Source organism: Rhinatrema bivittatum, chromosome 1, assembly GCF_901001135.1.
Source record: "Rhinatrema bivittatum chromosome 1, aRhiBiv1.1, whole genome shotgun sequence".
NCBI classification, from domain to species: Eukaryota; Metazoa; Chordata; class Amphibia; order Gymnophiona; family Rhinatrematidae; genus Rhinatrema; species Rhinatrema bivittatum.
This window is the reverse complement of record NC_042615.1, coordinates 332,472,094-332,498,753: the sequence shown is the minus strand read 5'-3', so window position 1 is coordinate 332,498,753 and position 26,660 is coordinate 332,472,094. Positions and strand designations below refer to the sequence as shown.

General features: G+C 42.4%; 1 protein-coding gene across 2 annotated transcripts in view; it reads right to left on the bottom strand.

The window, feature by feature from the left end:
• Nucleotides 1-882: 882 nt before the first annotated feature.
• The window catches only part of SMR3A (submaxillary gland androgen regulated protein 3A), a 31,981-nt gene continuing 6,203 nt past the window's right edge, over nt 883-26,660 (bottom strand). The window contains exons 3-12 of one of the 2 annotated variants that reach the window (XM_029598110.1): nt 26,151-26,189; nt 23,535-23,558; nt 16,962-16,985; nt 14,842-14,865; nt 11,878-11,901; nt 9,799-9,822; nt 6,784-6,813; nt 3,371-3,403; nt 2,324-2,356; nt 883-937 (exon numbers count right to left, since the gene is read on the bottom strand). In XM_029598110.1, coding sequence (XP_029453970.1) covers nt 929-937; nt 2,324-2,356; nt 3,371-3,403; nt 6,784-6,813; nt 9,799-9,822; nt 11,878-11,901; nt 14,842-14,865; nt 16,962-16,985; nt 23,535-23,558; nt 26,151-26,189 — 264 coding nt within the window. In that variant the 3' untranslated portion in view covers nt 883-928. The remainder of the gene's footprint in view (nt 938-2,323; nt 2,357-3,370; nt 3,404-6,783; nt 6,814-9,798; nt 9,823-11,877; nt 11,902-14,841; nt 14,866-16,961; nt 16,986-23,534; nt 23,559-26,150; nt 26,190-26,660) is intronic. The other variant, XM_029598118.1, reaches the window with a different exon arrangement.

Here is a 26,660-nt window from a genome sequence, read left to right as displayed (position 1 = left end):
ATCTGTCCAACAAAGGTGGTGACCCATTGCAGCGGATTCCTGCAGTTATCTAAGTTGGTGAAGAAGATTTGTTTTCCAACATCTGGGATGAAGTGTTTTTCTGCCCCGCTTCCCGCCCACCAAGGAGACTGGCAGGAACTGCAGCCCACAAGGATTTCTACCACCTGGGATCCCACCAGAAGACTAATCTACTAACTGTGAGTAAAAGATCCACATTCAAGGGAGGGCACCCATCTGGCATCTGCAAAGAGCCCGGAGGGATAGAGACATTAGCTCTGTGCCAAGATAGATTTTTGTGCCATTGGAAGGGGTTCCCTGTCCATCCAAGGTGGCCTGGCCCGGAGGGAGCACTGCACAGTCTAATCAAGAAGTGTGGATGGATTCTTAACCTAATAAAGACTAATACACAGATAAAGGAGAAAAGGTCTGTAATTAAGACAGAAACTGCAGAGACTGTGGAGTGTGAATTGTTTCATTCAATGAGGCTATATCAATACAGCATTATTTTGGATACTGCCTACGTGGTCCAAGTGTGGTTTGTTTGGCACACAACACAGTGCGCTGCAGAAAGAGGAAACTCCAGCACAGCTTACTAGTCACCCCGTACTGGAGAGGACTCCTTTTTACCCCTAGTCTGAAGGACCTACACTTTGGGATAGGAGAAGTAAAAGCTAGCCAGGGTCCCTGCCCCAAAGAACTTACAAATAATTGTATGTCCCCCTCCGTACCAAACTTAAAGAGGTGTTACATCCTTCTTCTGTTCATCTGCTTTCCCACCAGAATAAAAGCAGGGCTAGTGAGAAACTTTACAGGGAATTATTTGGGCCCACATGCCAACAGTAAAACTGAAAGGAAAATAAAACAGTAGCAAATATGACTTACCAAAAGAGTAACAGATAATTTTCTTGCCAAGGAAGAAGGAACATTATTACCGTGGCTAAAAGAAATAAGAGTTTTCAGAATTGGTGTACCTCAAAAGCAGAATAGATCTGCATTTCTTGTTAAATATAACACGTGCACCTTAGTCAACTCTGATGTTCAAAAGTCACAAACATTTTATTTTGTGTAGCCAAATATGCAGATTAAATGTGTTTTTAGACTAAACACATGCCATTATATTTCATGAATATTCATTATGGATATACTGAAAATAAGACATTGGAAGATTTTAAGGAACAGAACTGGCCTTCATCAGGAAAAATAAAATTGGGACTTATTCATAATCAACTAACTAGAACTCAGGTTACCTACTTCCTAACCAAAATGTATAACATGCACCCTATTATGCCATATGAAAGGTGAATTTTAAAAGCCCAGCGCACGCATCAGTTGGGGGATGTGCGAATAAGTCGGGCTTGTGTGCCAAGTAGATTTTAAAAGCCGCCCAGATACGCACATAAATGCCGCAGCACTCACGTCATGGAAGTTTTAAAAAAGGGGTGGGGCATGGGATGAAGCTGAGATGTGCACGTAAATAATTATGTGTTCCGGCGCTTGCCAGGACCCCCTGCCGTGTATCTTTACTTCTGCTATGGATGCCTTGTAAGTTATAAAATAAAGATAAATAGGCACATCTGCAGGGTTTTAAGGATGAAGACTATTAAAGTGTGTGTAGGGGGGGGGGGGGGTTGGAGGACCTGTCTCTTAACTGGGTGAAGGGAGGCCAAACTGGTAAAACTGAGAATAACATCGTCTTACGCCCCTTTTAACCTCCCCCCTCCTGATTTATGCGGTAGAAGCAGTATTTGTGTGCCCATGCGCGTCACCCGCTTAAAATTTGGCTCACGTGTGTGTGTGGCCGGACTATTTTATAACTTGTGCATGTATGTGCACCAAGTTACATTTCCGTATGTACTACAGTGCCCAAGGTAAAAATGAGTATAACCTGCACCCTTGTTTACCCCCTATCAGCAACTGCTTGAATTTAAAAATGTGTATACCCTATGGGTGATATGTGTGAATATGCTGCGGCTCCAAAAGTTAGGCACTAAATGCTTTGAAAATTGCTATGACTGGATTACAATCCTATGACATTTATTCACTTAACACTGTTTTAATTATAAGTAAATGCAGATAGACATTTATAGTTCTCTAAAATACTGTCACAATGGAACAAACTGATGACATAACTGTCTGTGAGTCTGAATCATTTAAAGAAAGATGAGGGAATGTAACAAAGACAATAAATGTAATGTTAAGAGAGTTGTGAAAAATATTGGTATATCCTTGACTTTCATATTAATTACTATCTGTCTTATTTTGTTTATTTTTGTTACTAGTCAAAAAAATGTATCCTGCATAATAAATAATGCATTGGCCTTACCGGGTATGGAAAATAAGGATTAAAGGGTGCACCCTAAATATAAAATGAAGAGAAATTATATTTCACCAACAATGATTACCAGTAAAAGAATTATTATCAGAAATGTATGCAAGCAGTAAATAGTAGAAACAATATGCTACGAGTACTGCCTAATATACAGTACATAGTTACAAAACGTTCTTTTTAAGGTCAATATTTAAAGCCATTTAGATGGATAACTCACAAATTAGCTATTTCATTCCAGGTTATTCAAGTTATCCATCTAACTCCAAGTTATCCATTTAAATGATTTCTTGAAAATTGGCCTCCTAGTGTTGGGAATATATCTCCAACAGCAGATGGCACTAAGGGGCCTATTTGCTAACATGTGCTAAACATGCCCCTAACACAGGTTTTTAATATGCTATTCATTCAATAAAGGGCATAAATCCCTTCGCAAATAGCACATTAATTGCTCTGCAATTAAAGCATGCTGCTTTGTGTTTTTAGCGCAAAAGGTTTTACTCCCTCTGTAGAAATTGAATTAAATTTTGGTATTAATACCGGCACTAGTGCGAATCCTTGTATTAACATAGTCCACAGAAAGTTAAACAAGCTGCATTGCACAATTCTGCATGTTAGCAAAGCATTCAGATTATTTGCATAATAAGGCTGAAATTACTGTGTGAATACTGTGCTAATATACATTAAGCAGCAACACATGTACTTAGCACATTAACTTCTGTGTTGGCATTAACTCTGCTCAATAAATACACCCTTGAGTCAAGAGTTTACAGTGTCAAAGAAATGTTTCCAGATGATCTGGAAAGAGAAATGAGGATGCTAATTATGATGACAATAATGATGATAATTAAATTCCCAGTGCATGAACTAGAAAACTCGAGGCACATATTTTCCCAGAGCTTAACTATAAATAAATGTTATGGTTAGCAGAGCTGCAGAAAAAATATTGGTATACCCTTGACTTATTGATTGCTGTCATATTATTTTGTTTAGATACAGATAACAAAAATGTATCCTATATAATGAAAAATGCATTGATCTTACCGGGAATGCATTAGGAGGAAAATAAGGCCCACCCTAAATACAATTGGAAGAAAAAATATATTTTGCTGATGATTTATAGTACAAGAATTATTACAGAAAGATATTGGAAACAGTAATCAGCAGAAACAGTATGCTATGAATACTGCCTGATACACAAAGTAACAGCCACAAGGAGGGTCTCAGATCAGCTGAAGGGCCCACAAAGTTCCAGGTGGGATGGACATAGCTTTGCGTTGGCATGGTTCAGCATGCACCACCTATGGATCTCAGGGGTACAGCATCCCTCCTGGAGCAGATTATTGCCAACAATTCAAGGCAACTCAAAGTGGACCAGGGGCTATGAAAGCAGTTTAGTAGTCCCAATGTAAATGATATAAGTGGCTATGACTAGTAACCAATTAAATGACATAATGAGCTGGACTGGTAGGAGGAGTGAGGAGGGGGAGCATTGTTATGGGAATTGCTGCAATTGTCTTGGAGATTATGGAATCTGTAATTAGTGATCATAGACTGGCCAACCCCAGTCCTCAAAAGCCACAAACAGTTCTGGCTTTTCAGATATCCACAATGAATATTCATTAAATACATTTGCATGCACTGCCTCCATTGTATGCAAATATATCTCATGTATATTTATTGTGGATATCCTGAAAACCAGGCCTGTTTGTGGCTCTTGAGGACTGGAACTGGCCAACCCTGTATTAAATTATATTGCATAACAAAATTGTCACCAATTTGTACCCACTGCTTGCACTTTAAATAATCTCTGAACAGGGGGAATGGGAAGTGGTGAGCTGCTAATGCCTCCACTATGTTTTTATGCTCTCTCATTCATTTTCTGTCTTATACTCATTAGGGATAAGCATTAATTTGCAACAAAACAGGAACTGTCAACAAGATTTCCTATTTCATTTCATGTTGTTTCCAAAATAAAACAAAAGAAAACCATCAGCATTTTGTTGGTTTACTTCTGTTTCATTTTGAAAATAAAAATGGTGGAAAAAACCTGCAGTGCAGACCAGAGACTTCCCTGAGGCCTCCCTGTCCTCCCCCATCCTAACTCAGGGCCCTCCCTGGGGCCAACCAACTGGAACCTCCATTTCCCACACCAAAAAAATGAAGTGAGGCTTTTTGACTTATATTTGCTGTTGGCTTTTTGTCTAGGTATAGGGGACTTTCTTGATTATTATCCAGTTAGTATTTGGGTCATAATGAACCTTCCTTTATTCTTTAGTTATTGCTTATTGTGATTTTGTGTTTGTAATTTTTATTAACATAAGAGCATACAGTACGTTTTGCTATTCTGGGACAGCTAAAGGTCCATCAATCCCAGACTCCTGTTTCCAACAGTGGCCAATCTAGGGCACAAGTACCTGGCAGGATCCCAAAAGGTCGATAGATTCCATGCTGCTTATCCCAGTAGATTTCTTGAAGTCCATCTTAATAATAGTTTATGGACTGTTCTTCTAGGAACTTGTCTAAACCTTATAATTTCTATATAGTTTTGTTTTCTAAGTATGTTTATAGTTTTTAATTATTGAATGTTTGTGATTTTGTATTTATGCTGTTTGTTTCTATTAAGACATGTATTTGTTGTTTATGTCATTCACTAGATAACAAGGGATGTTTATTATGTACTGTTTTGATATTATTTGGCTGGAATTAATTTTAGGACCTTGAGTCTTTTGTAAATTTTATATTTTTGTTTGTTGTGTTCTTTATGTTAAGAATTTTTTGAAGTTGTAATACTTTTTTTAAAATAATATGTCCATTTTATTTTTATTAACATGGAGGTGAATTTTAAAAGCCCAGTGCATGCACTAATTAGGGGATGCGCGAAGAGGTCAGGCTCATGCACACTGAGCAGATTTTAAAAGCCACTGAGATACGCGCATCTCCTGCAGTGCACACATCTCGTAAATTTTCAAAAAGGGGCAGGGTATGGGTGGGGCATGAGCATTTTGGGGTGTGAATATAAGATGTGCACTTAAATACTGACTCGACTCAGCATGTGCCAAGGCTCCCTGTCATGTAATTTTACTTTTGCTAAGGATGCCATGTAAGTTAAAAAAGAAAATAAAACTAGGCAGATCTGCGGGGTTTTAAAGGTCAGGGCTAACTGAGGGGGAGTGAAGGCTATAAAATTATCGAGGGTTAGATGACCTACCTCTTAACTAGGTGAACTGGGGATGAACTGGTAAAAGTGGGAATGGCGTTGGCACGCACCCCTTTTAAAATCCCCCGATTTATGCGGTAGAAGTGGCAATTGTGTGTATATGCTCAGAACCACTTCAAATGTATTACAAATGTGCACACGGCCAGGCTATTTTATAATGTGTACATATGTGCGAGTATGTTACAAAATAGCCACATACCTGGGCGTGGGCTGACATATGCGCGCAAATGTGTGCACACACACCAGTTTGAATGTTAGATTCATTTGCTTATATTGTTGCATTTTGTTATCTTATTTTTAATTATCTTGTATGATATGCAGAGTGCTTTTGGTGATGTAATGTATAATAAAATTTTTAAATAAGTATGACATCATAGAGATGCCATCATAATGGGTCTGAAATGCAGAAGGCTGAATATTGTGATATTTTAGTAGGTACTAGAATTCAATCTACTAATAAAAATATAACATTTTGGAAATTACCAGAATCAGTCTATTGTCAGAGTATACTAATCAGGACAGAAAAAAATAATATATTCTGGAATGACTGAAGGAATCCAAGGATTATGTTCCCTATTTGGCAAAATTCAGGAATGTGCAAACAAGTGTACATCTCTACAGGTCAGAGCCAAATATCTTTTTTATAGCATGAAATAATTGGCTGCAGGCCAAGTATTTCTAGGTTTTTGACCATATACGTGGCTGAGGAATTTTGAAGACTTGATGCCTTAAATGAACAAATTGAATCCAAGCTATTAATAAGTGTTTCAGTGTTTTAGGGGTTTGATAGATGGGTATGTTTTAATTTAGGTTCTGTAACTTATCACCCCCAAAAATGTGCATCTGAAGCAGATTTTATGATGCCAATATCATCCCTACTATTACAATCTGTTAAAATATCAGATAATGCATTTAACAATGGGGAAAGTTCTATGAATCAAAAGTACTGGACTATCATGGTTGTTGTGCATTTCACTGTAATTCTTAATTCATGCTTTTCCTCAGTAAAGCTCTACTGTATACTTTATGTACATACAGTAGTGTAGGCTTGACATTTATGGAAACCAGTATTTCAAATGTTTGCTGCATACTTAGGTCTGTAATGTGTGACATTCCACACATGAAACTACACTTCTGGTAAAAATTCTGTTTAGCCAGTCAATGAATATAGTACAACTATTTTTTTAGAATCTGTATAGGCAGTTCTACAGTAGTCAGGTCTTATGATAGTAAATACCTGAGGAAATCCGAATGGTGGGTAAAATGGCTACAAAATAGAAAAAAAGCAATACAATTAATAATTTAAGTATTTACTTCTAATTTTTCAAGATACTAACCCAATTCTTTTCTTACTTGAAAATGGTCTTTGCATTTTTAAATTTGACATATTAGCAAATGAACTTGGTTTGACCTTGGAGAAATATGCGCCCGAATTTTCGACTGCCCCCGTATCAGGGGTTACGTGCGTGGCCGGGCCCTGCACCCGCCGAGTGCATTTTAGAAAGGGCCCGGCTACGCACGTAACCCGATACCCGCAGAAGTGCAGGGCCGATGAAAAGGGGCGGGGTCTGGGTGGGGAAGGGCAGGGGCTGTCCTGGGAAAGCGCACGCAGGCTGGCTGCTGGCGCCCAGACGTTACTTCTGCTCCAAAGAAGCATTAAGTATAAAAACAAAACAAAATAGCCTAGATAGGTTGGGTCCGGGGAGGAGAGGGGAAAAGGTAGGAAGGGTAGTTAGAGGTATAGGAAAGTTGCCTCCCAGTCTCCGGCCACGCATGTGCACGCGGATATCATATTTTATAGCATGCGCGTGGCGACTCATGCATGTTATAAAATCAATGCATCCACGTGCGCGCAAGGGGGACCGCGTGCACATGGAGCGCGCACACTGCTTTTAAAATTGACCCCCATGGAAAATCATTGCATTCACAAAATAATTATCCATGAGTTTCAGCAAATTAAATCACAATAGAGACAAAAGAGTATAAAGAAAGACATATTTCATGCATTATTACATATTTCCATCACATGGCTATTTATGGTAATATTGCTGTACTGTTCCTTTCCAATTAGATCTCAGAAAATATTATACCAGACGATGGAGCCTACCCACTATACAAAAAAATAAATAAATAAAAAATAGACAAGAGCTGATTCTGAAAATTGAAATCTATTTTACCTCTGCAACTTTCACTAGATCTAGGTTTCCTTGGTTGATTAAGGTAGAAATGTTTTTTTTAAATGTCCTCTTTATACAGTCACTTTAGTGAAAATCACAAGCAACTGAACATTTTTTGAGCTTCTACAGTTGATTAATTATTAGGGATATGCATTCATTTGAAACAAATGCAAAAAAAAGCAAAGAATGAGAACATCACTTTGGCACCGTCCTCCAGGTGGACGGTGCCATTTTTAAAGCTCTGTGACAAGGGTGGGAGCAAGTGGACATCGCTCCTGCTCTTTCGCAGTTAGGACCCAGGAACAAGGTAAGTGAGGGCTGGGGTGGGAGCTCCCCAGTACATTTAAACAGGGGGAAGGGGCCTGGGGGGGGGGGGGGTGGCTAGGCTGGGTCTGGGCCAAGGTCAGCTTAGTTTTGTGGGCCAGAAGTGGGGGGTTGGAGTGGCCTGGGGAGGCCCAACCGGGCAAACCAGAGCCCTGGTTGATATTTTGCAGGGCACGAGGGGCTTTCCAGGACTGCAAGAGGCTCTTTTTTATTTTTTTTTTCTGTGTTTAATGTGTTTATTTCAATTTGGTAAATGAAACGAACACTAAAGAAACATTAAACAAACCAAAAAGTGAATTCCCCACCCCTTGGAATGAAAAAACTAGTGAAATGGAAAATTTGGGGCTGCATATCTCTATAATACCGGCCATGAGGGACTAAAAAATAAAACTTCCTGTTACACGTTCAGATTAACAAATCTTCTAAGGTACAAAAAAGTTCCATGCTGGCAACAGAAAGTTCCAGGTTGATGCTCTGGTGGGATCTGTCAGAAAATCTGCACTGCTTGAGTAGTTTAGATACACTGTCAGTGGCTATCAGATTTGGTATGGGGCCAATTCTTTTGACCAGGAGCTTCCTCCTGTTCCTTTGGGCTTCTTACACAATTGAAATCTGTGGTTACCATTCTTAGGGTTTTTTAACTTTAATTTTTCTGAAATTTTTTATGACCATAAGTGAAGAAAAAAGCATGATATCAAAATTAAAAGAGAAAAAGGTGTTTGTATCTCCTAGGTAAAGGCATAGAGTTAGAACAAGAAAAGAGACTACATTTCCCATCTTCCTTAAAGGCAAGGGAGGAAATAGCAAGGGCTCCTGGGATTATGGGGATCCTGGGAGTGGAAATCCTGAGAATAAAGTGGATGAGGCTTCTAGCTTACATCCAGCTTCTCAACTTCATTTAAAAATTGTTTTTCTCTGGTTCACCTTTCAGCATTAAGCAGCTGTGGGAGGAGTACCAGTATTTCATTTGTGGCTACAGTGTGTGCTTTCTTTTCTCTAAAAGAAAAATTGTCCATGACATTAAGGGCCTTATTTTCTAAGGCTATCGCACGCCTGCACTACCTACATCAGGGCGGAGTCGGCCCCGGAAGAGGAGGAGTCGGGGCGTCACCAGGGCCAACTCTGTGAGGACGGCGCGGACAGCCAAAAGGTAAGGAGCCTTTTCGCTGCCGATTTCGCGGCCAATAACTACACCTTTTATGGTGTAGTTATTTGGCGCAATGCCGGCAGAGATCGCACCATGGCGGTGCAATCGCTACCGGCTAGCGCAGGACTGCCCCCCCCCCCCGTTTCGCACCCCCCCCCCCTGCCCCCTGTGACCACTGGATTTTCTAAGTTCACAGAACTTAGAAAATCCAGCCCTAACATAGAAATCATTACAAAAAAAAAAAGAAACATATTACATATACAGCCAGACTTCCAGAAAGAATATATGTCATCTCTTTCAATCTCCCTTTCATTGTATGGATCCAATTTAGCATACTTCTTAGTAGATTTATTCACAAAATAACTTCAAACAGGGGAATAATTTTGCAGTGGAGGTGAGAGGTATATACACTGTGACAAAAACATTGAGAATCAATGGGATCACCAGATGATCATTAGAGGTGGGGACATGAAGAGAAAGCCAGATTGTGAAAGAAGTAATAATAAAGATATATAAATGGCATGAATGCAATATGTCTTATTTGAACACTGCAGATGGTCAAATAAAAGCTTATGCTTTAAAATGAAAAAGAAATTAATCTTACTGGGACTCCAGGAGGTGGTACACCCTAAAAAGGAAAGGAAAGAAGTTAGCTAGAAATAAACTAATGCAATCAGATATGATTTACCCACATCCTTCTAGATCAGGGGTAGCTAACTCCAGGCCTCAAGTGCTGCAAACAAGCCTGGTTTTCATGATGAAAAATAAGAACAGTCTGTGTGGAAATCAGTGGTAGGCATTCTCCAGTCTCCGTGAACTCAATATGCTGGGGTTTTTAGGATATCCTTAATAAATATGCATGAGATAGATTTTTGGATGCACACTGTTTCAAAGGTGTACACATCTATCTCATATATATTCCTTAGGGAGACCCAGGAAACCGGAGTGGACTGGTGTCCATTGGGTGTGTGGGTTGCTTACCTCTGGTCAAAACCACTACAGTGGCTGCATAAAAATGGCTGATTCATGGTGCACTCAGGTTCCTGTGCTATGTGAACAGTGCAGAGCTAAGGTTCTGCTTTCTCAGTCCCTGAAGCAGGGTAGAGCGAATTCTGGGCTGAGGGTCCCACCACGCTCGGTATCCAGGAAGGGAGAGGCAGTGGAGAGGGACCAGGGAGCTCTTCCAAAAGCCCAGGAAAAAGAGAGTGAGCATATGGCTTGTGACTTAAACGGCAGCATGGTCAGTGCAAAAGAATATGGCCCCTGAGGTGAACCTTTGGTCTATGCATCCCCTACCCCCAGCTTACCTACCGGTGGCAACATGAACACAGCACTCCCTGCTTTGACAACATTGATTCTCCCCCTCTAGGCCTCGTGCTGGTGGGATTTGGCTGCCCCTACAATATTGGCACTGTAAGCAATGCCTAGTTGGTCTAATGAAAGCATTAACCCTAATTTTCAAGCCACAAAAGGATAGATACAGTGAGCATAGAGCTAGAGGAACAATCCCCAGATCCCATAAGCAGAGTGTGATCTGGGGTCTTCTCCCCAGGCAGTGGAAGAGGTAAAAAAAGAATTAAAATGTGGAATTCTCCCCAAAAAATACTTATCAATTTTTTAATTGTATGTAAAGTAATAGATAATTTACTCTGATTATTACAGGTACTATGGGTACTTCCCATTACCTCATTCAAATGGTTTACATCAATGTTACGCAACTCAGTTGTGAAAGTTGAGCCAGTTGGGTTTTCTGGATAGCCACAATGAATATAATTAATCAATATGGATATCCTTAAAACCAGATCAGTTAAGAGTGTCTCCAGAACTGGGCTAGGAAACACCTATTTAGGTGTCATTAGAAAGGGTAAAAGTTGTACTTTTTAAATTTTATTTTTGGAAATAGTAACATAATGTCAAAAAAATGTTCAAAAAAGAGTGAATGGTGGCACTTGGGCTCATAAGAACATAAGAACGTGCCATACTGGGTCAGACCAAGGGTCCATCAAGCCCAGCATCCTGTTTCCAACAGAGGCCAAACCAGGCCACAAAAACCTGGTAAGTGCCCTTTATCATGTGGTCAGTGCGTGGCCAAGGTTTGCCTCCCCATGCTCAGGGCAGAGAAAGGAGTCAGCATGGGCCAGGGAACCCCCTCACTCAGCCCTAGAAAATGAAAGACAGTAAACTCATGTTAGGCATCCACTCCTTAGGCCCCAGGAAGCCAGAGAGCAGTATGGAGCCAGGGATCCCCTGTGTGCCTAGAGAGAGAGGTCTGAGCCGGCCTAGGTAATCTCTTCCTGAGGAGGAGAAAAAGAAACAATGCTGGCCTGAAGTTTCCCTTCTGAACCCTGTGAGGAGAGAGAGTGAGTGCAGGGTGACATTTTGAAAAATGGCTTCCTTTATTTATGTGAGACTCCACTTGTCAATGAAAAATTTAAAGACAAATGAAACAGCTTTCGTATATCTCCTTTGTCCTAAAAGTGTTTTTATCTCATATGGTTAGGAAGGGAAAGGCCCGCTCTAATAAAACAAAGAGGATAATACAAAATCATCTATTGTAATTACTGGTGACAGAAGGAATAATAAAGTTATATAAATTGTATCAATGCAATATGTCTTATTTGAAAATATTACAGAAGGTCAAATAAAAGCTTATGCCTTAAAGTGAAAAAGAAATTAATCTTACTGGGACTCCGGGAGGTGGAACACCCTAGAAAGGAAAGGAAAGAAGTTAGCTAGAATTTATTTTCCAGGAGAAATGGGCAGCAAAATAAACTAATGCAATCAGATGTGATTTACCCACATCCTTCTAGATCAGGGGTAGCTAACTCCAGGCCTCAAGTGCTGCAAACAGGACTGGTTTTCAGGATATCCACAATTACTGTGCATAGGATATATTTGCATGCACTGTTTTTATTGTAGGAAAATATATCTCAAGCATATTTATTGTGAATATCCTGAAAACCAGATCTTTTGTGGCACTTGAAGACTGCAGTTGACTAATGCTGTCCTAGATAATCATCAGTACCTTACCCCATCATATTCTGCTCCCCTGGGATTCTGCGTACCATATACATTCTTCTACTATTTACAATAAACCTTAGCTGCCATAATCTGGAATCTTCTATCTAATAGCTAGATTTTCTTTTATTGCAGGGATTACTGAATCCTGGCGGTAATGCGGGGTGGGGAGACGAAGTGGGGGAGGGGGGGCGGGCCTAGTAAAGCCAGCAGCGATCGCACTACCGCGGTGTTATCGCTGCCGGCTTTCGCACCCAATAGTGCCACCGTGAAAGGTGGTGCTATTGGGCATGTTACTGGCGGCGATAATGGGTCTTACCTTATCGCCGCCAGTGATGTTTCTGCAGTGTCCTCCCCGATGCTACCCGACTCCTCTCTTCCGGTGCCGACTCCGCCTCGACTCCACCTCGATCCAGCTAACGCACACGAAAAGGGACTTTTTTGCTTTCGAAAAGTCCCTTTTCACGTGCGATACCGATAGAAAATGACCCCCTAAGTCTCTTGATTTTGTTATGCTATCTCTGTAAAATTTAATGTGTAAAGGCCTTTTGCAAACTCCTTCAATTTAGGTAATCCTAGCATTACAATTTTAAGTAAATTCAGTGTTATACTATGCTGGTCATTTTTGAATCCCATGCAGGCATTTCAGTGATGAATGTGCAGTATAAACCAGAGCTTCCTAGGCCTGTCCTGGTGACCTACAGTCAGTCGGGTTTTCAGTAGATCCACAATGAACATGCATGATCGATTTGTGTATATTGGGTCTCCAATGCAAGCATATTGATCTCATGTTTATTCTCTGTGCATATCCTGAAAACCCGACTAACTGTGCCGTCACCGGGAGAGGTTGGGATAGCTGTGGTATAAACATAGCAATGCATAGCTAAAGAAATGGATGGGAAGGAGAGTCTTAAAAGCATGGGTGTATCTACAAAAATAAAGAAGCAACTTATTCCCCCAATATATGTAAAATACAAGAAATGAAGTATATTAAACCAGAAAGGATTAAATTAGAAATTAGACTGAAAGAGATAGCAGAGACCAAGTAAAGTGTGAGATGTTGCAGTAGTTTTGGAAAATGGATAGACTTGACTGTTTTAAAATGTTTTATTTCCAAGAGAAGAACACTATGGTATTAGCTTTTAGATGATTGCATGCTGCAGCTTTGAAAAAAAAAAAACACATTATACTGACGTAACATTAATGTACTATGCTCAAATGTCTTTTTCTTGTACACATGATCAACTGCTGAACAAAAGCCTGGAAAAGTGCACAGAACTGTTAAACTAAAGCTAAAATAATGTAAATGTAAACTTCTTCATATTAACAAGATATCCACAAAAATAAATATTGAGCTTTCTAAACCAGTATTTTTATATAGTATACATAATCTTTAGCCTAATATGGAACTCATACCATTTCTGCGGAGCTTGTTAGGACACTTCTCATTACCCTACACACATGGTTGATGTGTTTTTGGTAAAAGTAAAAGGAATACATTTCCCAAAAAATAGTGTAAGAAAAAAGTGACAAATAAAGAACAGTCTATTTCGAAATCAGTGGTAGGCAATCTCCAGCCTCCCTGGACTCCAATATCCTGGAGTTTCTAGGACATCCCTAATAAATATGCATGAGATAGATTTTTGGATGCACACTGTTTCAAAGGTCAACAAATGTATCTCATATGTATTCCTTAGGGATATCCAGAATACCTGAGTGGATTGGTGTCTATTGAGAGTGAAGATTGGCTACCACTGCTGGAAACACTATAGTGGCTGTATAAAAATGGCAGATTCATGGTGCACTCAGGTTCCTGTGTTATGTGACCAGTGCAGAACTAAGGATCCCCTCTCTCAGTCCCAGAAGCAGGGAAGAGTGAATTCTGGGCTGAGGGCTCCCATGTTCAGTACCCAGGAGGGGAGAGGCAGTGAACAAGGACCAGGGATCTCTTCCAAAACCCTGGGAGCAGAGAGAATGCATATGGCTTGTGACTCAAACTTCAGTATGGCCAGTGCAAGAGAATATGAACCCCGAGGTGAACCTTCAGTCATGCACCCCTTATCCCCTGCTTACCTACTGGAAGCAGCTCCAGCACAGCTCTCCCTTCTTAGGGAGTATTGGCTCTCTCCCTCTGGGCCTCGTGCTGATGGGATTTTGCTGCTCTAAAATTTTGGCACTCAAGGTAACTACCTAGTTTGCTTAATGGAAACACTAGCCCTGATTTTCAGGCTACAGAAGGATAGATACAATGAGCTTAGATGCAGGGATACAATCGCCAGATCCCATAAACAGAGAGTGATCTGGGATCTTCTCCCCAGGCAATGGAAACAAAAAAAAAAAAAGAGTTAAAATGTAGAATTCTCGCTAAAATATATTTAGTAATTTATCAATTGTATGTAAAGTAATAGATAATTTACTCTGATTATTATAGGTACTATTATCATAGGTACTATTTAAAAGGTTTACTTGAAGGATACTTGAAAATCATGTACTTGTAATAGTAAATGCTAGTGACAGAAGGAATAATAAAGTTATATAAATTGTATGAATGCTATATGTGTTATTTAAATATTTTGCAGATGGCAAAATAAAAGCTTATGCTTGAACATGAAAAATCAATTAATCTTACTGGGAATCCAGGAGGTGGAAAACCCTAGAAAGGAAAGGAAAGAAGTTAGAAAGAAATTATTTTCCAGAAGAACTGAGCAGCAAAATAAACGAATGCAATCAGATATGATTTACCCACATCCTCCTACATCAGGGGTAAATAACTCCAGGCCTCAAGTGCTGCAAACAGGCCTAGTTTTCAGGATGTCTACAATTACTGTGCATAGGATATATTTGCATGCACTGCCTTCAGTCATGCACCCCTTATCCCCTGCTTACCTAAAGGCAGCAGCTCCAGCACAGATCTCCCTTCTTTGGGAGTATTGGCTCTCTCCCTCTGGGCCTCGTGCTGATGGGATTTTGCTGCTCTAAAATTTTGGCACTCAAGGCAACTACCTAGTTTGCCTAATGGAAACACTAGCCCTGATTTTCAGGCTACAGAAGGATAGATACAATGAGCCTAGATGTAGGGATACAATCGCCAGATCCCATAAACAGTGAGTGATCTGGGATCTTCTCCCCAAGCAGAGGAAGCAGTGAAAAAAAGGTTAAAATGTTGAATTCTCCCCAAAAATATTTAGCAATTTTTCAATTATATGTAAACTAATGGATAATTTACTCTGATTATTATAGGTACTATGGGTATTTCCCATTACCCCATTTAAAAGGTTTACATCAATGTTACCCAACTCAGGCGTGCATTCATTCACTGCCGGCGGGGGCTGCCGGAGGCCGCTTTCGCCGCCTGGATGAATGCACGCCCGCCGGCTCCCGCCGCCGCCTGGATCAAACGCGCGCCCACCCGCCCCCTGGCTCCCGCCGCCGCCTCGATGACCGCACACCCGCCCACCCGTGTGGAGATGGGGGATTCGGAAAGTGACAAGGTATATATATATATATATATATATATATATATATATATAAAACACTTTATTCCCTTTTGTTTTAATTTTCGCCCTGCGCCTTGCTTCGAGAGGGGGCGGGGAACCATCCACTTCCTGGTGCCTGTCATTTCAAATGTCATTTGAAATGACAGGCACCAGCGCACCCAGGATACTGTATAGGTGCTGTATTAAGTGCCTATACAGTAAAATGGGTTGCGCGGGCCTAACCTTCGCCTAACGCTTCGCAGACACGGCTTGCATTTGCAAGTAATTTACATAGAGTATCGAGCGGTATGTGAGCAGGACTGTGCGTGCGGGGAACGAGGGTGCGCCCGGCACTGCGGCACTCTTTCTACCGCGGCCTTAGAGTATCGACCTGTCAGTTGTGAACACCCAACTGGCTTAGCCAGTTGTGTTTTCTGGATAGCAACAATGAATATGATTAATCAATATGGATATCCTTACAACCAGATCAGTTAAGAGTGCCTCCAGGACTGGGTTAGAAATCACCTGTTTGGGTGTCATTAGAAAGGGTACAAATTGTACTTTTTGAAATTTATTTTCAGAAATAGTGACATAATGTCAAAAAAGATGATCAAGAAAGAATGTCTGAGTGGTGGCATTTGGGCTCCTGTATCATGTGGTCAGTGCGTGGCCAAGGTTTGCCTCCTCATGCTCAGGGCAGAGAAAGGAGTCAGCATGGGCCAGGGAACCCCCTCACTCAGCCCTAGAAAATGAAAGACAGTAAACTCATGTTAGGCATCCACTCCTTAGGCCCCAGGAAGCCAGAGAGCAGTATGGAGCCAGGGATCCCCTGTGTGACCTAGAGAGAGAGGTCTGAGCCGGCCTAGGTAATCTCTTCCTGAGGAGGAGAAAAAGAAACAATGCTGGCCTGAAGTTTCTCTTCTGAACCCTGTGAGGAGAGACAGTGAGTGCAGGGTGACATTTTGAAAAATGGCTTCCTTTATTTATGTGAGACTCCACTTGCCTATGAAAAATTTAAAGACAAATGAAACAGCTTTCATATATCCTCTTTGTTCTAAAAGTGTTCTTATCTCACATGATAAGGAAGGGAAAGGCCTGCTCTAATAAAACAAAGGGGATACTTGAAAATCATATATTTGTAATAGTAAATGCTAGTGACAGAAGGAATAATAAAGTTATATAAATTGTATGAATGCTATATGTGTTATTTGAATATATTGCAGAAGGCAAAATAAAAGCTTATGCTTGAACATGAAAAATCAATTAATCTTACTGGGAATCCAGGAGGTGGAAAACCCTAGAAAGGAAAGGAAAGAAGTTAGAAAGAAATTATTTTCCAGAAGAACTGAGCAGCAAAATAAACAAATGCAAACAGATATGATTTACCCACATCCTGCTACATCAGGGGTAGCTAACTCCAGTCCCCAATTGCTACAAACAGGCCTAGTTTTCAGGATGTCTACAATTACTATGCATAGGATATATTTGATAGGGATGTGAATCGTTTTAGGACGATTAAAATTATCGTCCGATAATTTTAATATCGTCTTAAACCGTTATGGAACACAATACAATACAGATTCTAACGATTTATCGTTATAAATCGTTAGAATCGTGAGCCGGCACACTAAAACCCCCTAAAACCCACCCCCGACCCTTTAAATTAAATCCCCCACCCTCCCGAACCCCCCCCAAATGAGTTAAATAACCTGCGGGTCCAGCGGCGGTCCGGAACGGCAGCGGTCCGGAACGGGCTCCTGCTCCTGAATCTTGTTGTCTTCAGCCGGCGCCATTTTGGAAAATGGCGCCGGAACCCTCGCTGAACGACCTCCTGCAGTCGATCTCCTGCCTGCGCCATTTTCCGTACGAAAACGATTCGCGGCGGGAAATCGCTCCCTGACCCCCGCTGGACCTCCAGGAACTTTTGGCCAGCTTGTGGGGGGCCTCCTGACCCCCACGAGACTTGCCAAAAGTCCAGCGGGGGTCCGGAAGGACCTCCTGCCGTCCAATCGTGTTCGTCTATGGCCGCCGCCATTTTTCGGCGCCATTTTGGAAAATGGCGCCGGCTGAAGACAACAAGATTCAGGAGCAGGAGCCCATTCCGGACCGCTGCCGTTCCGGACCGCCGCTGGACCCGCAGGTTATTTAACTCATTTGGGGGGGGGTTCGGGAGGGTGGGGGATTTAATTTAAAGGGTCGGGGGTGGGTTTTAGGGGGTTTTAATGTGCCGGTTTTGCGATTTTTAGATTTTTAGATTTTTAACGATTTTTCATGATATTTTACCCCCCCAAACGGCAACAATACGATTCCCTCCCCCTCCCAGCCGAAATCGATCGTTAAGACGATCGAGGACACGATTCACATCCCTAATATTTGATGCACTGCCTTTATTGTATGAAAATATATCTCAAGCATATTTATTGTGAATATCCTGAAAACCAGAGCTGTTTGTGGCACTTGAAGTCTGGAGTTGCCTAATCCTGTCCTAGATACTCATCAGTTCCTCCCATTCATATTCTGCTCCTGGGTTTCTGCATACCATGTACATTCTTGTATGTGCATTCTTGTACTATTTACCTTAAACCTTAGCTGCCATAATCTAGAACCTTCTACCTTAGTCTCTTAATCTTTTTATGCTATCTCTGTAAAATATAGTGTGTAAAGGCTTCTTGAAAATTCCTTCAACTTAGGTTATCTTAGCATTACCAGTTTAAGTAAATTCAGTGTTATACTTTGCTGGTCATTTTTAGAATCCTATGCAGGCATTTTGCTGATGAATGTGCAGTATAAAGCAGAGCTTCCTAAGCCAGTCCTGGTGACCTACAGCCAGTCAGATTTTCAGGAGATCTACAATGAACATGCATGATAGATTTGCATACATTGAGTCTCCTATGCATGCAAATTGATCTCATGTGTATTCATTGTGAATATCCTGAAACCTGACTAACTCTGGGGTCACCAGGAGAAGTTTAGGCAGCTGTGGTATAAACAAAGCAGTGCATAGTGGAAGAATGGATGGAAAGGGGAGTTTTAAAAACATAGGTGCATCTACAAAAATAAGGAAGCAACTTTGTTTTCCTCAAAATATGTAATATACAAGAAATAAAGGGGTAGATTTTCAGAGCCCTGCTCGCCTAAATCCGCCCAAAACCGGGCGGATTTAGGCGAGCAGGGCCCTGCGCGCCGGGAAGCCTATTTTACATAGGCCTCCCGGCGCGCGCAGAGCCCCGGGACTCGCGTAAGTCCCGGGGTTCTCGGAGGGGGGCGTGTCGGGGGCGTGTCGGGGGGCGGGCCCGGTCGTCGCGGCGTTCCGGGGGCGTGTCGGCAGCGTTTTGGGGGCGGGTACGGGGCGTGGCTACGGCCCGGGGGCGTGGCCGCGCCCTCCGTACCCGCCCCCAGGTCGCGGCCCGGCGCGCAGCAGGCCCGCTGGCGCGCGGGGATTTACGTCTCCCTCCGGGAGGCGTAAATCCCCCGACAAAGGTAAGGGGGGGGTGTAGACAGGGCCGGGCGGGTGGGTTAGGTAGGGGAAGGGAGGGGAAGGTGAGGGGAGGGCAAAGGAAAGTTCCCTCCAAGGCCGCTCCGATTTCGGAGCGGCCTTGGAGGGAACGGGGGGAGGCAGCGCGGCTCGGCGCGCGCAGGCTATACAAAATCGATAGCCTTGCGCGCGCCGATCCAGGATTTTAGTGGATACGCGCGGCTCCGCGCGTATCTACTAAAATCCAGCGTACTTTTGCTTGAGTCTGATGCGCAAGCAAAAGTAGGCTGATCGCGCTTCTTTTAAAATCTACCCCAAAGTATAATAAGCCAGAAAGGATGAAAGTACAGAATTAGACAGAAAAGACTAGGGATGTGAATCGTGTCCTCGATCGTCTTAACGATCGATTTCGGCTGGGAGGGGGAGGGAATCGTATTGTTGCCGTTTGGGGGGGTAAAATATCGTGAAAAATCGTGAAAAAATCGTTAAAAAATCGAAAAAATCGAAAAACCGGCACATTAAAACCCCCTAAAACCCACCCCCGACCCTTTAAATTAAATCCCCCACCCTCCCGAACCCCCCCCCAAATAACTTAAATAACCTGCGGGTCCAGCGGCGGTCCGGAACGGCAGCGGTCCGGAACGGGCTCCTGCTCCTGCATCTTGTCGTCTTCGGCCGGCGCCATTTTCCAAAATGGCGCCGAAAAATGGCGGCGGCCATAGACGAAAAAGATTGGACGGCAGGAGGTCCTTCCGGACCCCCGCTGGACTTTTGGCAAGTCTCGTGGGGGTCAGGAGGCCCCCCACAAGCTGGCCAAAAGTTCCTGGAGGTCCAGCGGGGGTCAGGGAGCGATTTCCCGCCGCGAATCGTTTTCGTACGGAAAATGGCGCCGGCAGGAGATCGACTGCAGGAGGTCGTTCAGCGAGGCGCCGGAACCCTCGCTGAACGACCTCCTGCAGTCGATCTCCTGCCGGCGCCATTTTCCGTACGAAAACGATTCGCGGCGGGAAATCGCTCCCTGACCCCCGCTGGACCTCCAGGAACTTTTGGCCAGCTTGTGGGGGGCCTCCTGACCCCCACGAGACTTGCCAAAAGTCCAGCGGGGGTCCGGAAGGACCTCCTGCCGTCCAATCTTTTTCGTCTATGGCCGCCGCCATTTTTCGGCGCCATTTTGGAAAATGGCGCCGGCCGAAGACGACAAGATGCAGGAGCAGGAGCCCGTTCCGGACCGCTGCCGTTCCGGACCGCCGCTGGACCCGCAGGTTATTTAAGTTATTTGGGGGGGGTTCGGGAGGGTGGGGGATTTAATTTAAAGGGTCGGGGGTGGGTTTTAGGGGGTTTTAGTGTGCCTGCTCACGATTCTAATGATTTATAACGATAAATCGTTAGAATCTGTATTGTATTGTGTTCCATAACGGTTTAAGACGATATTAAAATTATCGGACGATAATTTTAATCGTCCTAAAACGATTCACATCCCTAGAAAAGACAGCAGAGACCAAGTAAGTTCTGAGGTGTTGCAGTGGTTTGGAAAATAGGTAGACTCTGAATGTTTTAAAATGTAATATTTCTAAGAGAAGAACACTATGGTATGAGCTTTTAGATTATTGCATACTGCAGCTTTGAAAAAAAAACATTGTACAGAGGTTATATTATTGTATTATTCTCAAATATCTTTTTCTTTTACACATGATCAACTGATGAACAAAAGTTGGGAAAAGTGCACAGAACTGTTAAACTGAAGCTAAAATAATGTAAATGTAAACTCCTTCATATTAACAAGACATCCGCAAAAATAAATATTGAACTTTCTAAACCAGTATTTTTAATAGTATACATAATCTTTAGCCTATTATGGAACTCGTACCATTTCTGCGGAGCTTGTTAGGACACGTCTCATTACCCTACATACCTGGTTGATGTGTTTTTGGAAAGAGTAAAAGGAACACATTTGCCAAAAATTAGTGTAAGAAAAAAATGACAAACAAAGAAGAGTCTATGTGGAAATCAGTGGTAGGCAATCTCCAGCCTCCCTGGACTCCAATATGCTGGTGTTCTTAGGACACCCCTAATAAATATGCATGAGATAGATTTGGATGCACACTGTTTCAAAGGTCAACAAATGTATCTCATATGTATTCCTTAGGGATATCCAGAATACCTGAGTGGATTGGTGTCTATTGAGAGTGAAGATTGGCTACCTCTGCTGCACTCAAGGCAACTACCTAGTTTGCCTAATGGAAACACTAGCCCTGATTTTCAGGCTACAGAAGGATAGATACAATGAGCCTAGATGCAGGGATACAATCGCCAGATCCCATAAACAGAGAGAGGTAGATCTTAAATAAGTATGTGCACGCATACTTTGGTTTGCCCAACCGGCGCGAACAAAAGTGCGCCGGATTTTATAAGATACGCGCGTCTTGAACGAGTAGATGTGAATCAGTTATTTACACTTTCGAATAATAGAAGGACTAGGGGGCACTCCATGAAGTTAGCAAGTAGCACATTGAAGACTAATCGGAGAAAATTCTTTTTCACTCAATGCACAATAAAGCTCTGGAATTTGTTGCCAGAGGATGTGGTTAGTGCAGATAGTGTTGCTGGGTTCAAAAAAGGTTTGGATAAGTTCTTGGAGAAGTCCATTAATGGCTATTAATCAAGTTTACTTAGGGAATAGCCACTGCTATTAATTGCATCAGTAGCATGGGATCTTCTTGGTGTTTGGGTAATTGCCAGGTTCTTGTGGCCTGGTTTTTGGCCTCTGTTGGAAACAGGATGCTGGGCTTGATGGACCCTTGGTCAATTTCTTATGTTCTTATGTATCTTATAAAATCCGGGGTTGGCCCGCGCAAGGCTGTGCAAAATTGGTAGCCTGTGCGCGCTGAGCCGTGCATCCTGCCTCCGTTCCCCCGATTTCGGAGCAGCCTCGAAGGGAACTTTCCTTCCACATCTCCCCTTCCCCTCCCTTCCCCTATCTAACCCACCCCCCCCAGCCATACCTAATTCCCCCCCCGACCTTTGTTGTGCAAGTTACGCCTGCTTGAAGCAGGCGTAACTTGCGCGAGCCACCTCGGCATCCCCCAGCACAGGCTGCAGTTCCGGGGGACTCGGGACCGCCCTCCTGGCCCACCCCCGAACCATCGCCACGCCCCCGAATCCACCCCGGACCGCTCCCTGACCCCGGACACGCCGCCTCCTGCCCCTTTTACGAAGCCCCGGGACTTACACGTGTCCCCGGGCTTTGCTCGTGCTGGCGGCCTATGCAAAATAGGCGCGCCGGCGCGCAGGGCTTTTAAAATCTAGCCCACAGTGATCTGGGATCTTCTCCCCAGGCAATGTAAGCAGAAAAAAAAGAGTTAAAATGTGGAATTCTTCCCAAAAAATATTTAGCAATTTTTCAATTATATGTAAACTAATGGATAATTTACTCTGATTATTATAGGTACTATGGGTACTTCCCATTACCCCACTTAAAAGGTTTACATCAATGTTATCCAACTCAGTTGTGAAAGTTGAGCCAGTTGGGTGTTCTGGATAGCAACAATGAATATGATTAATCAATATGGATATCCTTAAAACCAGATCAGTTAAGAGTGTCTCCAGGACTGCGTTGGGAAAACCTGTTTGGGTGTCATTAGAAAGGGTTAAAATTGTACTTTTTGAAATTTATTTTCAGAAATAGTGACATAATGTCAAAAAAGATGATCAAGAAAGAGTGTCTGAGTGGTGGCACTTGGGCTCCTGTATCATGTGGTCAGTGCGTGGCCAGGGTTTGCCTCCTCATGCTCAGGGCAGAGAAAGGAGTCAGCATGGGCCAGGGAACCCCCTCACTCAGCCCTAGAAAATGAAAGACAGTAAACTCATGTTAGGCATCCACTCCTTAGGCCCCAGGAAGCCAGAGAGCAGTATGGAGCCAGGGATCCCCTGTGTGACCTAGAGAGAGAGGTCTGAGCCGGCCTAGGTAATCTCTTCCTGAGGAGGAGAAAAAGAAACAATGCTGGCCTGAAGTTTCCCTTCTGAACCCTGTGAGGAGAGACAGTGAGTGCAGGGTGACATTTTGAAAAATGGCTTCCTTTATTTATGTGAGACTCCACTTGTCAATGAATAATTTAAAGACAAATGAAACAGCTTTCGTATATCTCCTTTGTCCTAAAAGTGTTTTTATCTCACATGATAAGGAAGGGAAAGGCCCGCTCTAATAAAACAAAGAGGATACTTGAAAATCATGTACTTGTAATAGTAAATGCTGGTGACAGAAGGAATAATAAAGTTATATAAATTGTATGAATGCTATATGTGTTATTTGAATATATTGCAGAAGGCAAAATAAAAGCTTATGCTTGAACATGAAAAATCAATTAATCTTACTGGGAATCCAGGAGGTGGAACACGCTAGAAAGGAAAGGAAAGAAGTTAGCTACAAATTATTTTCCAGAAGAACTGAGCAGCAAAATAAACAAATGCAAACAGATATGATTTACCCACATCCTTCTACATCAGGGGTAGCTAACTCCAGTCCCCAAGTGCTACAAACAGGCCTAGTTTTCAGGATGTCTACAATTACTATGCATAGGATATATTTGCATGCACTGCCTTTATCGTATGAAAATATATCTCAAGCATATTTATTGTGAATATCCTGAAAACCAGAACTGTTTGTGGCACTTGCAGTCTGGAGTTGCCTAATCCGTTCAGAAACCCTGGGAGATCATAGGGCTTTGCGTGGTCTATGCCCTTACCGTGTATCCCTGTGCTCAAGATCTGGCTTGGATGGGGGCTATACTGTCCTTAGCCTGTGTACCCAAAACATTTTGTTTTCAAAATATAATACATACATATGTTTTTTCGTCAAATTGTTCCTGAATATCTATTTTTATGACAGTTGCTATTTGGGTTTAACTGATGTTTGTCCTCCAAAAAACCCAAGAGCTTGAGTAAACTGAGCTCATTGCATGTGTTCCTATACAGGGGTACAAATGATTAGTGTATTGCACTGATGAGAATCTGGAGGTCTGAGTTTAAGCCTTGCTTCTGACCTGACAATCTCTTGAGCAAGTCATCTTATCTCTCATTGCCTCAGGTAGCCGCATAGATTTTATGTTCTCTGTAATAGGGGTTCATTGTACTAGTGTGTATTTGATTAAACGACACCCTTATTTAAAAAGACACCATATAAAAAGAGTAAAATAAATATACAGTACTATATCATACTATGGGCCTCATTTTCCAAGCACTTTACCGCGTGCGATAAATTCGCAAATCACGTTAACAGCTGTTAACGCGATTTGCGAATGCAAATTAGTCATTTGGTATTCAGGGGGTGGAGCATATGTAAAGCGGGAACCTGTGTATCGTGTGCGGCGAAACAGCCGCAGTGTTAGCGCGGCTGCTATCTACAACTCCAACCTCGCGTTATGGACCGCGTTACAGGCCTGAAAAGGATTACCGCCATCCACGATAGCCAGAGAGAGAGAGAGAGAGAGAGAGAGAGAGAGAGAGAGAGAGAGAGAGAGAGAGAGAGAGAGAGAGAGAGAGAGAGAGAGAGAACCTTACTATAGTGCCTATGCCCTACATAGGTATTTTAACCCCTATGGGAGGGCCACCTACTAACTCGGGGTGGGGATTTGGTATGAGCGTCGGGGGTTGGGGGCCACTTTCGCATTCCACATGAGACCTACGGACAGAACAGTGGTCTCTAGTGCAGATTTGCTGGCTGTCGGAGTGAGGACGCTCACTCCAAGAAGTGGTTTGGGCAACGTTCTCTCTACCTAGCTTGATGGACACTCTACCTGGGCAACAACATGCTAGGTGGAGAGAATGTTGGCCAAATCTCCGCTTGGAGTGAGCGTCCTCACTCCGACGGCCAGCAAATCTGCACTAGAGACCACTGTTCAGTCCGTAGGTCTCATGTGGAATGCGAAAGTGGCCCCCAACCCCCGACGCTCATACCAAATCCCCACCCCGAGTTAGTAGGTGGCCCTCCCATAGGGGTTAAAATACCTATGTAGGGCATAGGCACTATAGTAAGTCTCTCTCTCTCTCTCTCTCTCTCTCTCTCTCTCTCTCTCTCTCTCTCTCTCTCTCTCTCTCTCTCTCTCTCTCTCTCTCTCTCTCTCTCTCTCTCTCTCTCTCTCTCTCTCTCTCTCTCTCTCCCCAGTAGCAGGCTGTCTGGGAATATCGTGCACTGCGATAAAAGAAACTGGCAATTATCGTGCAGTGGGAAAACATCACGTGCGGTGCTAATGTTTTCGCGAAAACATCGCCGCACACGATGTTTCCCCACTGCACGAAAGAAGCCTCATTTGCATTGGTAACGCCCCCTAATGCGTTACCAATGCGATATTGGAAAATAAGGCCCTATGATATAATGCACTGTGTATATAACTAATAATACTGTACTGACTATAATTGATTGAAATGCCTATGAAATGTAAACGACAATAACAAATTACTGGAAGGATATATTAACATAGGCAGAGAGCAAGTGACTACAAGATTGCTCTTAAACCACTGTGGAAACACTCTAAAAATGAATTTAATGGGAAAAAGGATCAGATCTCTGTCTATTGAGTTCTGAAAATAATACATTCATAATGCAGTCTTGTTTTCTATTTCTAATTAATGGTGGTCAAAAAGTTACCTGAGGAAACTGTGGATTATTATTCTACAAAAAAATGAGAATTTGTTGTGAGAATACTCCTTTATTGGGCCAAGTTGAGAATGATCCAAAAACAATGTACATGAACTTCTGAGACCATATAGGCTTTGCCTTTAGATGACCCAATAGTTTGTGCATATCATCACCTTTGGATTATTCTTAAGCCAATCAAATAAAAGGGTATCACAACTTGCCAACAATCACGCAATCTCCTGCACCAATGCAGCCAATAGAACTCTTCATTATATTAAAAAGAACAGGGAAATAAGAATTGCCAAAGTAACAGAGAACACAAAACATTTTTTAAATTAAAATGAAGAAGAAACCTTTTTTTCTTCACTGGAGTCGCTTCCTGATTTAGCCAGCTGCCAACAAAAGAAATAAAGACATGTGAGTTTATACATGCATATTTGTACATATGTATTATTGTCCCAGAAAAGAAGAAGAATATTTCATTGGTTGTACATGTGAACAGAAAAACTGACAAATTAAAGCTTGCAGTAATTTTATTAGAATCACAGAAGACTCTGGCAACTAAAAACCTTTTGGTTCACCCAGACTGCCACTTTGTGCCTGCCTAGTGTACCGTTGGCGATGATCTCTGATCTCCTACCACCCTTCCACTGACACTAAGTTTCCTGTAAGGATGAGCATGAAATAGGAAGTGAGACTAAATTTCATAAATTGTTTTGGATTATTTTCAAAATGGAACAAGTTAAATTCTGACAAAATTTCATCAGAATCTCGTTTTGTTTTGAAAATCTATTTTTTTTTAAAGTTGCTACTCGGGCCTAGGCCTAGGCTCAAACCCAAAGTAGGGGTCCTGGCTTATGCCC